At 43.4% G+C, this 15,255-nt stretch overlaps 1 protein-coding gene across 1 annotated transcript in view; it reads left to right on the top strand.

Annotated features, from left to right (window-relative positions):
• The window catches only part of SUSD1 (sushi domain containing 1), a 107,416-nt gene extending 92,382 nt beyond the window's left edge, over window positions 1-15,034 (top strand). The window contains 3 exon segments of the mRNA XM_021691606.1: window positions 4,080-4,119; window positions 13,461-13,554; window positions 13,905-15,034. Of these exon segments, the coding sequence (XP_021547281.1) occupies window positions 4,080-4,119; window positions 13,461-13,554; window position 13,905 (135 nt within the window). The 3' untranslated portion in view covers window positions 13,906-15,034.
• Window positions 15,035-15,255: the final 221 nt, after the last annotated feature.

Raw genomic sequence — 15,255 nt, 5'->3', positions numbered from 1 at the left:
GTGGTTGGGGCGCCTGGGTGGCTCAGTCGTTAAGCGTCTGCCTTCAGCTCAGGTCGTGATCCCAGGGTCCTGGGATCGAGCCCCGCATCTGGCTCCCTGCTCCGCGGGAAGCCTGCTTCTCCCTCTACCTCTCTTTCTGCTTGTGTTCCCTCTCTGTCTCTCTGTCAAATAAATAAATACAATCTTTAAAAAAAAGATAATAAATTCAAGACTTAAAAAAAAAGAATAAAAATGGTTAAGATGATAAAGAAAATAAAATAAAAAATGAAGTATACAATCAGTGGTTTTTAGTGTACTCACAAGGTGGTAGAACTATTACCACAATTTAATTCCAGAACATTTAGTAGTGGTTTGTTTTTATTTTTATTTTTTATTTTAAAATATTTTATTTTATTTATTTATTTATTTATTTATTTATTTATTTATTTATTTATTTATTTATTATTTTATTTACTGGCCCACCCAGGGGCCCAGTAGTGGTTTATTTTTAATATTTATTTTTAATGGTAAAATACGTATAACAAAATTTACCATATAAACAATTTTAGGTGTACAGTTTATTAGCGTTAAGTATATTTACATTGTTATGCATCCAGTCTCCTGAATTCTTTTCATTTTGGCAAACTGAAACATTATACCCATTGAGCAGTGCCTCTCTCCTTCCTGCCTCCCCCAAACCCTGGCAACTACTCTTCTGCTTTCTGTCTCTATGAATTTGACTACTCCAGGTACCTCATATAAGAAGGATCGTACAGGGGCGCCTGGGTGGCTCAGTTGGTTAAGCGACTGCCTTCAGCTCAGGTCATGATCCTGGAGTCCCAGGATCGAGTCCCAGGATCGAGTCCCGGATCGGGCTCCCTGCTCGGCAGGGAGTCTGCTTCTCCCTCTGACCCTCCTCCCTCTCATGCTCTCTGTCTCTCATTCTCTCTCTCTCAAATAAATAAATAAAATCTTTAAAAAAAAAAAAAAGAAGAATCGTACATTATTTGTCTTCTTTTGACTATCTTATTTCACTTAGCCTCATGTCCTCAAAGTTCACCCATGGTGTAGCATTGTGTCCGAATTCCTTCCTTTTTAAATATTCTACTGTGTGTATACACCACATTTTGTTTAACCATTCATCTGTGGATGGACACTTGGGTTGCTTCCATCTTTGGGCTATTTTGAATAAGGCTGCGATGAACATGGGTGTGCAGATTTCTCTTTGAGTCCCTGATCTCAGTTCTTTGGGTCATTTACAGTTGGATAATTCTCTTCGTATTTTTTTGAAGAACTGCCACACTATTTTCCACAGCAGCGGCACCATACATATTACATTCTCACCAGCAGTGCATAAGGGTTCCATTTTCTCCACATCCTCCCCAAGACCTGCTGTTTCCTGTGTTGATAATGGGCCTCCTAATGGATGTGAGATGGTAACTCACTGTGGTTTTGGCTTCCATTTCTCTGATGATTAGCGATGTTGAGCATCTTTTCATGTGCTTTTGGCAACTTGTATATCCTCTTTGGGGAAATGGTTTTTCAAGTCCTTTGCCCATTTTCAAATTGAGTTATTATTTCTTTGTTCTTGGGTATTAGGAGTTCTCTATATATTCTGATATTAATCCCTTACGAGATTTGCAATGTGCAGATATTTTGTTCCATTCCATGGGTTGCCTTCTTTACTCTCTCGGTAAGTGTCCTTTGATGTACAAAGTTCTTAGTATTTTTTAACATTCCAGCTTTCTTTGTTTTTTAATTCCAGTATAACTGACATACAGTGTTATATTAGTTTCAAGTGTACAATATAGTGATTTAACAATTCTGTATATTACTCAGTGCTCATTGTGATACATGTCCTCTTAATCCCCTTCATTTATTTATCCCCCCCCCCACCTCCCCTTTGGCAGCCACCAGTTTGTTCTCTATATTTAAGAGTCTGGGGGTTTTTTTGTTTGTCTCTTTTTAAAATTTGTTTTGTTTCTTAAATTTCACATATAACTGAAGTCATGTGGTATTTGTCTTTCTCTGACTGACTTGTTTCACTTAGTATTATACCCTCCGGGTCCAACCATGTCATTGCAAATGGGAAGATGTCATTCTTTTTATGGCTGAGTAATATTCTGTTGTGTATATATATATATACCCCACATCTTCTCTATCCATTCATCTATCCATGGACACGTGAGTTGCTTCCCTATCTTGGCTATTGTAAATAATGCTGCAGTAAACATAGGGGTGTATGTATCTTTTCAATTCAGGGTTTTCCTCTTCTTTGGGTAAATACCCAATAGTGGCATTACTGGTTAGTTCTATTTTTAATTTTTTGAGGACCCTCCATACTGTTCTCCACAGTGGCCACTCCAGTTTGTGTCCCACTAACAGTGCATGAGCGTTCTTTTTTCTTCACATCCTCAAAAGTTCTTAATTTTGATGAAGTCCAGTTTGTCTCTCTCTCTTTCTTTTTTTTTTTTTTTCCTGCCCATGCATTTGATGTCATATCCAAGAAATCGTTGCTAAACCCAATTTGCTGAAGCTTTTTCTCTATGTTTTCTTCTGTTCTGGGTCTTATATTTGGATCTGATCCATTTTGAGTTAATTGTATGGTGTTAGGTCAGGGTCCCACTTCATCCTTTTGCATGTGGATATCTAGTTTTCCCAGCACCATTTGCTGAAAAGATTTCCTTTTCTCATTGAATGTTCTTGGCCACCCATGGCGAAAATTATTTGACATATGCAAGAGTTTATCTCTGGACTCTCTATACTACTGTATTGGTCTATATGTCTGTCTTTATGCCAGCACCACATTGTTGTGATTACTTTAGCTTTGTAGTAAAATTTGACACCAGGAAGTTTGTTTTCCAATTCTCCCAGTTTGTTTTTCCTTCTGTGTATCTATCCAAGTAAATAGCATCACCATGCTCCCAGTTGCTAAGACAGAAATCAAGGAATAATTCTTGTCTCCTCCCTCTTTATCTTCTTGTCTAGTGCACCATCAAATTCTGTCAATTCTGTCACCTTCATTCTGTGTAAAATCATCCTTTCCTCTCCTTCTTCATTAACGATGTTTAGCCTTTGACATCTCTTGCCTGAACATCAATTTTCTAACTCATCTTCCTGTCTCTTATTCTGTCTCTTTGCTCCATACACCTGCCAGAATGAGTTTCATAAAGTGTAAATCTGGTCACGACACTCTATTTTAATGAGCTTCCTTCTTCACCTGGCCCCACCAGTTTCTCTCCTTTAATACACTCAGTTCCCTAGTACCTGCCCTACTACTTGAGGTCCCTTTCACTGGTTATTTTCTACTAGATGCCCTTGATGCACTTAGCACCAAGGCAAAATTCAGTCACATTCAAGAGATTATGGCCATTTCAAGCTTTCCCCAGCATTTTTCAGTGTAAAAATATATTTTTTTAATTTTTAATAAAACCAGACTACCCAAGGTTGTCACTTGAAAGAGAATATTCTTTTGAAGTTGGAGGGATCTTTCTCTGACCCCTGCTATTTAGTATCCTCTGGGGAACATTTTGCTGAGTACCCCAGTGTTCTTAACAGACAAATATGCATAGAATAACTGGGGGAGAAGGAAAGAAGGTATCTCATTCCAATGAGTTTGTGGGTCTTGGCCAGATAAGTTTCATCTAGACCAGTGAAGTTTTATTATTTACCAAGACTTCCCATAGCCTTGCCTATCACATGCATCACTGTCACTGTCACATCCCTGTCACATGGACGGGATCTCAATATTTTTCAACATCGTTTGTAGGCAGTCAATGCCAGTTGCTCAGAGCTGGCAAGGAGAATGAAACTCATTGCCATTTGTTTCTGTTGTTTACCCATAGTGTGTGCTTTCTGAGATCTATTGAAAAGCTACAGAACTGATCCCTAGGGTCACTTCTGTCCCTGCTAACCCATGCCAGTCCCTCCAATACTTAGTGATCACATGGCTCAATTATAAGATGTTAGAGCTAGATGAGGATATTTTAATCCAAATTAAGAGAAAAACAAACCCAGTAAAGTTTCCGGGCTAAAATGTATTGTTTAAACTGATGTTCTGTGCTGCTTCATTAAATGTGTTGCTGCATTTCTCTTCATAGGTGAGAAGATGCTCCTGTGCAGTTTGGGCTCAAGTGAAAGGTAAAACCACTTTCTGCGTAAGCATCCTGTCTTTTTTTCTCCTGTCCAGTCTGCAGCATCAAGTTTATGTTAATGAGATTTCTTTTTAAGTTGTCACAGGTGACCGAAACCCATCTCATACTAGTTTAAGCAAAAAGCCATAGCTGAAAAGGATGGGAGGTGGGGAGCTTATGGACCTAGCCCCAGAGGGGCATCACCAGGATTCCAGGAACTGACACTTGGGACTTGACACCATGAGTGGGACACTCTGTCTGTGTCTCTGCTTTCTGTTTCTGAGTTGGCTTCATTTTCTTCTACAATAAACCATGCGATGGAGAGGGATGGGCACCAGCTGCCCAGTTTAGCAACTTCAGTTGAGAACAGAGGATTTTTCAATTCAGGGAAAGAATCTTTCCTCCTAGATTAAGTGACCGTCCGTGGGATGACTAGTACCCCTCATATGGTACTATATAGGCACTACAAACAGCCTGCCTGGGATTTTGGGCTTGGATTATGACTGGTTGAGGGCAGATCAGTGTGATTGACAGACACACCAGGATTGCATTGAGAGGCGGACATGATCCCCATCAGAAAAAGAAGCACAGAACAACATGTTGGCAGACCAATACAAGGAGCCACAACAGTCCCCTACTTTCAGCCATTTAGCTGCTTAGCATGTGCACACACATACGTGTATACTTTTTAAAAAAAGATTTTGTTTATTTATTTTAGAGAGAGGGAGAGAGCAAGAGAGAGAGAGTGCGGGGCTGGGGAGGGGCGGAGGGAGAGGGAGAGAGAGTCCTAAGCAGACTCCGTGCTGAGCTGGGAGCCTGACGTGGGGCTCCATCCCATGACCCCAAGATCACGACGCCAGACGAAACCAAGAGTCGGGCGCCCAACTGCACCACCCAGGCGCCCCCACATATACTTTTAGGAAAAACACCCATTATGGAAGAATTATCCTCTGCACAACCAAAAGTGGAACTTGATTGGAAGACAACCCAGAGGTGGGTCTGTTACTGCATCCAGCTCCAAGACCAGGATTCCTGGCGACGGTCCATTGCTCTTGATCCAATGCAGGTGGACTTCTCATGATCCGATGGCAGTCGGTGACTAAATGCCAAATGTAAACATTCCCAAACCACAGTCTGTAACATGAAAGGGGGAACTGGACAAGCACAACAAGCACTTTCTTTTAGAAAGGAAGAAAAGATAAAGTGCGTTGCAGTGGACAGGGGCCCCAGAACAATGACCACATCCTGCTGGCTAGGAAAAGCAAGCATCCCGTGGCTGGCAGCAGAGTGAGTCACTTGGTCACTTAGTTGGGCTGCCTCAGTCTTTTCCTGGGAAAGTACCCTGGCCCTTTCCTCTAAAGCTGTCCATGCATGAGAAGCAGCAGGGAGGAGCTCTGCCGAGTGCTCAACAGCCTCAAGCTTACCCACGCGGGCAGCTGTCCAGGTGGGAGAGCTGCCTTGGGGATTGAGCAATCGCAGCTCTGTGTCTGCCAGACGTGGGATTTCCCTGGCAGTACGTTTCTTTCAACTAACAGGCAGCCAGCCAGCCAGTGGATTTGATTCCCAGGGATTCCATGAGTTTGTAGCTAATACCAGAAATCTTGTCAAGTTTATGACCTCTGAATCTGGACCTTTTCTTTGTGGTTTATGAGTCCTAGCAACAGCCTGAGGAATTTTGCTCTTAGATTGGAGCATCAGTTTAACCCCTTACATCCTGCCCCTCACCTCAGAGCAGCAAGAAACAATAGGCTGGGGTGGTAAGGAAGTGCCCACATAACCCTGCTTCCAGAAGGATTCCAGCAAAGGGCACTTTACAATGGGGGATCTGTTACCTTGTCAGCAGAGGGTGCTTAGCAGGAAATGATTGGGAGGGACCTAGAGAATTAGGCTTCCTTCATTTATCTGCTTATCTTCTAATCTTATTTCCCATCTTTTTATCTCTGCTCACACCAACTTCCATAAGAGCAGAGGACATGGCTTTTCTACTGGGCAGGGCACATTACCTGACCATCAGCCATCTTGGATTGCGGTTGCCAGGCGGCGAGGGTCTCCCCCACCCCACGCCTCCACTTTCATGAGATATAACTTAGATAACATTGAGGTTCATTTGTACAGTGTGATGATTTGATTTGTATTGCGAAATGATGACCTAAATAAGGTTAGTTAACACCTCCATCACCTTACATAATTACCGTGTATATATTTGTGTATGTGTGAACATTTAAGATCTATTCTCCTAGCAACTTTCAGTCATATAATATAGTATTGATAATTATAGTTACCATGTTGCACATTAGATCCCCAGTACTTAATTTATTTTATAACTGGAAGTTTGTACCCTTTGGCCAGCATCTCCCCACTTCTCTCCACCCCCCAGACCCTGGCAACTACCATTCTACTCTCTGTTTCTATATAGAATTCAGCCTTTTTAGATTCCTTGTATAACTATGATCCAATAGTATTTATCTCTCTCTGTCTGACTTATTTTACTTAGCATAATTAGTGAGGGTCTCCCTTCACAGAGATGTATGCTCTTACACTAATGCATGCAGATAGGCCTAGCTTCCTGTCTTGGAATTTAAGTGAAGACCACAAGAAACAACCACATGTTCCAGCATTTGGAAATTTTTCAGCCAGTGCATTCCCTGAGGCTCTAAGGGTGGGAATGCAGTTCCCACAAAGAAAAGAGGTGCTTTTATCTGAAGAATGGAGATGTGCAAACCTCCTGGACAGGCCCAGAAATAGCTTCCAGAATCCACTGGTTTCAGCAGCTGTTTCATATGATTAGCAAACACTAACTGGGTGGAAGAAATGGCAAAGAGCTGGCTACTGTGAAGTTAACAGGAAGGATTTTGCTTTGGAAATAGAATCTAAGTGGCTTTTGGTAGTGCCTTCTTTACCCTCCTCAGCCTAAGAAGCAGTGTTGAAAGAGAGCGCAAACCTTTGAATTCATACTATTGGAAGGCTCTGGAGATAATAGAGAAGCCCACTGTTTTTTAAAACGCTGAAGGCAATTCTGATATAAATATCTACGTGTCATGCACTCACCTCTGGCAGTCCCCTTTTGCAAAAATGTCAGAGACTGCCATCTCAGAAAGTAATTTGGAGAGAACTAGGATCCAGATTAGTCCTGAACTTGTTCAAGTTCATCTGTGCCAAGCAACTGCCCCATTCTCACCTTTGCCCAGGGAGGAATTCTGCTATTTACCTTATGCAGATTGCCCCTAAAAGAGCTTTGTGATGACTACCAGGAACCAGCAGTGGGCTTGAGGGGAAATGCAGAGGCCTGCGCTTCCTTGCTTGAGCCTTGCTACTCAACAGCCGAGTGTCTTTGAAATTGTATTTAACTTGGCTGGTTCTCAATTGCCTCTTACCAAGATCTCTCAGATCCCTTCCAGCCACGAAGTACTGGCTCTTTGATTTCTTGAGTCACAAAGCAAGGTCATTTGATATGCGTGAGATGATCACAAACTGTATTCACAGAACACTCTTCAGTCATAGGGGTGAAACCCCTGAGTCATTAGTGACCATTCCCCTTTCCCTTTCAGCCCGCATTTTACACCTAGGGTGTGCCCATCTCATGTCTGGATTCACCCCCTGAGCATAGGCCTTTATATCTGTAGTATAGATGACTGGCAGAGCCTCCTTCTTCCTCTCCCACCATGGTGTTCAGGGGCTCATTCACTCCAGCCTACACATCTGACTCATATTTCTAAACTGCAGCGCTGATTTGATTACTTCCCCTGGTGGTTCTTCCAGAGTTCTCCATTAACATTTTAGACTGGTTTCTAAGGCCTCGGTTTGACACCAGCTTACCGTTCTGGTTGCCTCTCATCTTCTCCATTCAAAGTGATGTGTCCGCTCTTCTCTGGTTATGGTCCTTGCTTACTTTCCTTTGTGTCTTTGTTCATACAATTACCTATTTATTTCTACCTGGCTTGCCCTATGACTTTCCTGTACTCTCTGTTTATTAGCTTATTACAATCCCACCTGTTTGCCAAGGTTAAAATCAAATGCTATGTCCTCCATGAAGCTTTTTTTATTTCCTCAGTGGGGCAGGATCTCTCTTCCCTCCCTCGCTCCCTCCCTCCCTCTCTTTTAGCCATTCTGCCATACTATAGTGCAACTGGTGCACTTGTCTTTTCTTACTAGATTGCATACCCCTGAGGGAGAGCATTTGAAGAAGAGGGGCAGTGCTTGGTGCACATTGGTACCTAATCAGAATTTAGTGAATTGGGTTGGAGGATTACTGGTCAACCAGCAGTAGAGTCGGATGAAAAATGAAGCACAGTAAGTGCAATACTTAAGCGAACCAGAGAAGATGGAAGCCTAGTGTGTACGTATGTGTTTGTATATGCTGTGCACTTATATGTATATACACATACACAAACACACACGCATACTTTAAACCTTCATCATTGTGGCTGGGAGAATTATGATACAGCCTCACAAATTCCTGGCCACCGGTATACACCCACCTTCACTCAGTTACTCATTCAAAGGCTATGCTAAGTGTTGCTGAGAAAGGATTTGAAGAATTAAGGTCCCGAGAAGGGAGATTATCCAGATGCACCTGACCTTCACATGAGCCCTTTAAATCTGGATCTAGAGGTCAGAAACAGGAGATTGGAGATTCAAGGGTGAGATGGATCCGACATGAATAAGGGTTTCTCCTGCTGTCTTTGAAGGTGGAGGGAACCACATGGCAGGAATGTGGGTGGCCAGTAGGAGCTGAGTGGCCGATGGCTGGCAGCCAGTAAAAAATATGGGGACCTCAGTCCTACAACTGCAAAAAATTTGGAAGCAGATTCTTCCCCAGAGGCTCCAGAGGGAAATGCAGCCCACTTGACACATTGATTTCAGCCTTGGAAGACGCTGAGCAGAGGACCCAGTCACAATGTGCCTGAACTCCTGGCCCACAGAACTGCGAGCTAATGAGTGGGGGCTAGCTGCTAAGCTGCACTAGAAAATGAATTAAAAAATGTTACTGATTCATCAGGTGTTACATATCTCTAAATTAAATTAATCTCTTACTTTGATCTCCTTTGTCATCGCCCACTCTGCATGGAACTCAAGTGAGGAGACCTTAGGATAGCAAAAGAAGAATTGAACACACTAACTAGACGTCATGGTGCAAATTATTTGTTCATCCATTTGGAGAACAGGATTATGGCTTTCAGGAAGCGACCCTGCTCGTATAAATTCATGAAAAAATGTCGACAGCCACAGGAAGTTCTGAAGCTGTCCGGAAGCTTGAAAGTAGGCATGGAGTCTTTCTAACTTGCTTTTCGGCACCTGTGGTATTTGCATTAGTGGAAGAGTTAAAAGATAAGCCCAGAGAAGCCCTGTCACGCCTCACGAACACTGTACCTCCTCTGGGAGTCACCCTGAAGAGAAAGGCAGCGTTTAACCTAATGGATTTACTCTCTCCAAGAATGAGTCACTGTGATATAACACATGATTCACTCGAGTTTCCGAAAGAATATTCTACAAGTGATTCAGAAGAAAAATAAGCATGGTTTTATAGTATGAAACCGTGAAAGGAAGGGTAACCAGAAGATGGCAAAGCTCTAAAAAACGTAATTTGAATTGGCCAGTTGTAAATTTTCTCAGTGAGGAATTAACTGGGAAAGTCCCTAAAGAAATCTTGTGTGGCTACACTGTGAGGACTCTGGGTTGGACAGACTCAGATTTTCACAGAGTACATACACAAAGTAGACCAAGAGACCTATACCAGCAAGAATCATGCCTGAAGCCAAAACCCAAGTCATGTTATGCAGAATAATTAAAAAGAAAAAGATGATTTTCCAATATTTACATCCAGAGTAAGGAATAGCTGGGTGGGCCCATTGCTTAGGGTGAATGATGTCCTGCTGGTGGATGGTCAAGAGAAAGGTCCATCAACTCCAACTTTGCTTCTGTCCTGTTGGTTTGTGGGGGGACATTTTCAAAGCAAGAGAAGAGCTAACTGCTTCACATAAATTAAAGCCTTCTGACCTGGATGAAGCATATTCTAGCAGGTTCATACAGTTTGCAAGTGAGATGGTGAACAACTGCAGGTGATCTTTAAGAGCAAACTTAAGTCGACCAGAGATGAGCAAAGAACGTGGAACTTTGTACGAGGAAGACAGAGTTTGCAAAGTGTAGTTGATGATAACTTGTGGTCAAGGGCCAGGCAAGATCTTTTAGGAGGTGGCTCTGTGGTAGAAAGAGCAGATCCCAGCAGTGAGCATTATGGTTCCTGCATTAATAAATGCGCTTAGACAATTTGTACCTGCTTGAGATATTTTAGATAAGGATTCACTTACCCTTTGTTCTAACTCTTTTAGGTTTCCATTTAAGTCTTTAAGCTGTCTGGATTTTATTTTGGCATATATAGTATAAGCTCTAATGATCAAAATCACTTTATTCTAAATGGTCAGCCAATTTTCTCAACACGAATTATGAATAATATGTCATTTCCCCTAATGATTTGAAACAGTAACAAACAACAATAATGAATCATAGCTGACATTTGCCAGTTGCCTCCTGTGTCCAGGGCACAGTTCTTTTTTTTTTTTTTTATTTTTTTATTTTTAAAGATTTTATTTATTTATTTGAGAGAGAGAGAATGAGAGACAGCACATGAGAGGGGGGAGGGTCAGAGGGAGAAGCAGACTCCCTGCCGAGCAGGGAGCCCGATGCGGGACTCGATCCCGGGACTCCAGGATCATGACCTGAGCCGAAGGCAGTCGCTTAACCAACTGAGCCACCCAGGCGCCCGTCCAGGGCACAGTTCTAACAGGACTTACCTCATTTATTTCTCACAATAACCCTATAAGGTGGGTACTATTATTATCATTCCCGTGTTACTAGATCATCCCTCGGTGGGGCAATTGAGGCACAGAATGGCTGAATAACTTGTCCAGAGTCCACAGTTAGGGTGTTCAAATATAGACTTGGACAACCTGACTTGGAAATTATTTGATGTACATGGGTTTGTTTCTACACTATTTTGTTCCAGTGTATTCATCCCTATGCTGATACTGCACTGTTTTAATAGGTAGTCATTCAAGTCACTCCCCCAATTTTTTCTCTTCTAATTTCTAGTTTAACCACAGCTCCTCCTTCTATTCTGTAGTATGGCTTCTTAAAATATCAAAGCCTTTTTCTTCTGAATCCTAAAGGTAGCCAAACAATATAAGCCATGTTTTTCTGGAAAGTCTCTTGACAACACTTTCTGAGGTAATGGGTTTTTCAGAGCTTTTTAGCAAGAAGTGTATTCCCCGGCTGCTTTTGCTGGTGCCAGCTACCCTGTGAGAGAATAGAACCAAACTGCTCTTCAGCTGGTTGAAGAGATGGAGCGGTACCTACCCTTCAATGCAACTCTCTGCAACGGTGGAAAGGTTTTAAAGCGGTGCTGTCCAAGATGGTAGCAACCAGCCACATGAGGCTACTGGGCACTTGAAGTGTGTACTTGAAATTGAGCACTTGAGATGATATGATCAAGAAACTGAATTTTTAATTTAATTTAGTTTAAACCTAAACTAACTAATTTAGGTGTAAACAGCCACATTGAGGCCAGTGGCTACGGTGTAGGATAGCACAGATTTGGTGATGAGAGAGTTAAGGAGCAGGAACTCTTCTCGGATGAGCTTCATTTGCTGCCAAGGAAGCGAGTCATCTATGTTTCGAGGGTCTCACGTCCAGGGGCTACTATTTTTCCTCTCAAGCCCCTCCTCCTTACTTAGCAGATCTTTGCTTTTGCTGTTTTCAGCTCTTCCTAGGCAGTACTGGATGCCCCACGGGGCAGACTAAGCATATGCCTGGGGCATCAGTAAAAGGAGGGTACCGAAAAGTGAAATAATTTCATATTCCGACAATGACAGCCATGACAAATTATCTGGCAAAATTTGGACTTAGTTGCACTTCCTTACACTTCTTCCATGGCTGGGCAGTGTTTTCCTTTTTTAATTCTATATATGCAACGTCAGCCCCTAAGATCTTTTCAATGTCTGGTGGCACCATTGCATGCAGACCTTTGTTCTTTTAAAGAGGAACTATCCCATCATCATCAGCCTCTGCAGGAAAGGGCAGGGCTTGCACCCCTAACTCCTGAGGGGGAGTGTGACCTGCTCTGCTGTAGACAGAACTGGATTCAGATCTGCACTGGGAAAGCATGGTGTTGTGGTTAAAAGCAAAGATGTTGAAGCCAGACAGCTCGGGTTTGGATCCTGACTCTGTTGTTTATTAGCTGTGTGATCATGGACAAGTTGCTGAACAGCTCCATGCCTCGGTCCCTCATCAGTAAAATGGGAATAATACTAGTACTCAGTGTGTTATTAAGCCAGGCACTATTATTGTAATACCTGTGTGAGTACTAGGTAGTTAGGAGAAGTCATTAGAACAGTGTTTGGTATATCGTAAGTGCTAAATAAGTTGTTTGCAAATTAAAATGAGACCTTTGGTGTAGAACATGATGCTCTGATTCAGTCAGCTGGCCCAAATGTGCAACTCAAGTGCGGGTGTTTTTCAGTCTATAGCAAAAGATCTCCCTGCAGTCAACATATGATACACCCCCAAATAGAGCATATGTATGTCTTTCAGAGAGCTTTTACATTAATTTTCTTTTTTTAAAAAAAGATTTTATTTATTTGAAAGAGAGAGAGAGTGCGCGTGTGCACAAGTTAGGGGAGGGGCAGAGGCAGAGGGAGAAGCAGACTCCCCACTGAGCGGGGAGACTGATGCGGGGCTCGATCCCAGGATCCCAGGATCATGACCTGAGCCGAAGGCAGACACTTCACCGACTGAGCCACCTAGGCGCCCTACGTTAATTTTCTTACTTTATCCTCATGGCAACCTGCTGAGCAGAGCGAGGAGGTACTATCCTTGTTGGTGTGTCGGGAGAATGACAGATGACTCCATCCATCAGAGAGGATTCATTTGCTATATTTGACCATTGGAGCTACCTATCACTTTTGGAGCAAAAGTCCAGGATGACTTCTTCCTCAATGCAAAGGAAAACTGCCCATAAAAACTTCCAGTGCAGTTGACTGAGAGAGGACCAATACAAGCAACACAGTTCGCTGTATTTGTATGCACAGCAAGATGAACTTTTTTATCCCTTGTAACTTGAATGTGGCCTGTGTTTCCATTTCCTTTCAGAAATACCCCGGGACTGTGTTTTCTTTAGGTCCTACACCCTCAGGGCCAACTCAGGGGACACAGAGGCACTCTGGGCATTCTTGGGATGGTTTGTTAAATGGGGCCAAGCTCTGGGTTAGACTGGAGTGAGCACAGGTGCACGTGTGCCTCCCAGGAGGGCCATGATTGCGTGCTGTGGGCTCAGTGTGTGGTTTTGTCCCGCAGATTCGTCATTCGTGCTGCAGCAGATGGTGGGCGTCGGGCTGGGCTCCATGGCCGTTGTGATTGTTCTCGCATTCCTCTCCTTCTCAGCCGTGTGGTATGTGAGACTGTCATTTTTGAGAAATGAGTGGAATGGCGGAAGGATGGGGTTGGAGTCATGAAGAACAGCTGGGACTGAGGAGGGTCAAAGGGGCTGTGGGTAGAGGTCATCCTGGGCTCAGCACTCAGCAGGTGAGAGGCATGAGTAGCTCTACACCTCGGGACGGGGCGGGGGGTGCCCTTCTGGTGCAGAGAAGGAGCAGGGTCAGTGATGGCTGCCCTGGCTACTCACAGAGTGGTGGATGATCTCCCACGCTGCTTCCCATGAGGGTACGTGAGCAGCACATACAGATGCACCAAGGGAAAACCAAAGTGTGTCAATGGACTCTTTTCCTCCTCCATGTCTAGATTGCAGATGGGCGCTACGTGTGGGGGATGCAGTGCCGCTGGGGGCAGGTGTAATGACAGCCTCTCAGGTGCCTGCCTACACAGAGGCCCCATGTGGCTTCCATCCAGGTGTGTCTGGGTCTGCAACTCTTTCCATCCCCAGCTTGGCCCCATTTCTGGATTCAAGACGGTGAATACATCTGTGGAACCCTCCAAGAGGAGGAAACTCAGGAATTGCTGACGTCTTCTCTGCCTACTACACAACCAGTTCTGTGTCCGTGTACTTGAGACCCGTGATAGACAGTGTAATATTGACCACAGGCTACAAATCATGTGGGTTGGACCTTTGTCTTCCTCTGAGTGATTCCTGAGAGTCAGCTCTTCTGGAAATTGAATGCAAGAGAGTCTCTGCACCTTCCTTTATAGCATCTCTGGATTAATTTGGAATCATCCTTTTACAATGAGCAATGAGATGGACTTAAGTTTGGGCTAGAATTTGCCTTTATGAAGGAGGCCATCAAAAAGGATAGAGATCATTGACAGAGGCAACTTGTCAAACATTTTAGAAGCAACCCCTTTCCTACAATTAATTGACATACTAATAGAAAGTATACTAACCTGGCCACTCCAGTAAGTTTCCTGCAATGTCTGTTAGGCAGCGTTGCTTTGATACAGATCCATGGGTCTCACAGGTATTCAAAAGCCATAAGTTTTCATTCAAATAAAAATATTCTGTTAATTTAGACAGTTCTTCTCTTCCACACCAAAGTTTATAGCAGTCTTGGCTAACTTTTTTCATTACTCTCTCTTAAAAATGCCCTTGTCTTCCTTTAGATTGGGTGCTCATGTAGTAACAATGGGCTGAAACACTGTCAAGCCCATGGCCAGCGTCCATGTGTTTACAGGGAAGGGGGAAGAATGTGAGTGATGTGATCTTCCCCTTTACCTACAGCCTCAGTGACAATGGCTGTTACTTTATCATGAACCATGACACATTAGATGTAAGCGGTCCTGGGCCCGCTCTCAACTTGCTGAATTTACAGATGGGCGTATTAGATTGGACTTTTAAAACCTGAATCAGTGTTCTTTAACTTTCCTCCCTAACCGATGGTGTGACTCCAAGGCTCAGTAAGAAACGAATGGAGCAGAGGCATGTGGCTCTCCTAGGCAACAATGGTATTCTCCCTCTTCTCCCTCTTTTTCGAGGCCTGGAGAATAAAAAGCTTGGGGGAGGCAAGCAGGGGACAGTTGTAGTATATGACCTTCGGGGGCAGTGTGTATGAACGTGGCCCTGGAATTGTGCAGGGTTGCAGTCCTGCAGAAGAGGGACAATGTTCCTGACGGGGTGGGGGCAGAGTTCTCTCTCTGCTAG

The sequence above is a fragment of the Neomonachus schauinslandi genome, chromosome 13 (genome assembly GCF_002201575.2).
Source record: "Neomonachus schauinslandi chromosome 13, ASM220157v2, whole genome shotgun sequence".
Classification (NCBI taxonomy): domain Eukaryota; kingdom Metazoa; phylum Chordata; class Mammalia; order Carnivora; family Phocidae; genus Neomonachus; species Neomonachus schauinslandi.
The sequence above is the reverse complement of the archived record's forward strand: the minus strand, read 5'-3'. Positions and strand labels throughout refer to the sequence as shown.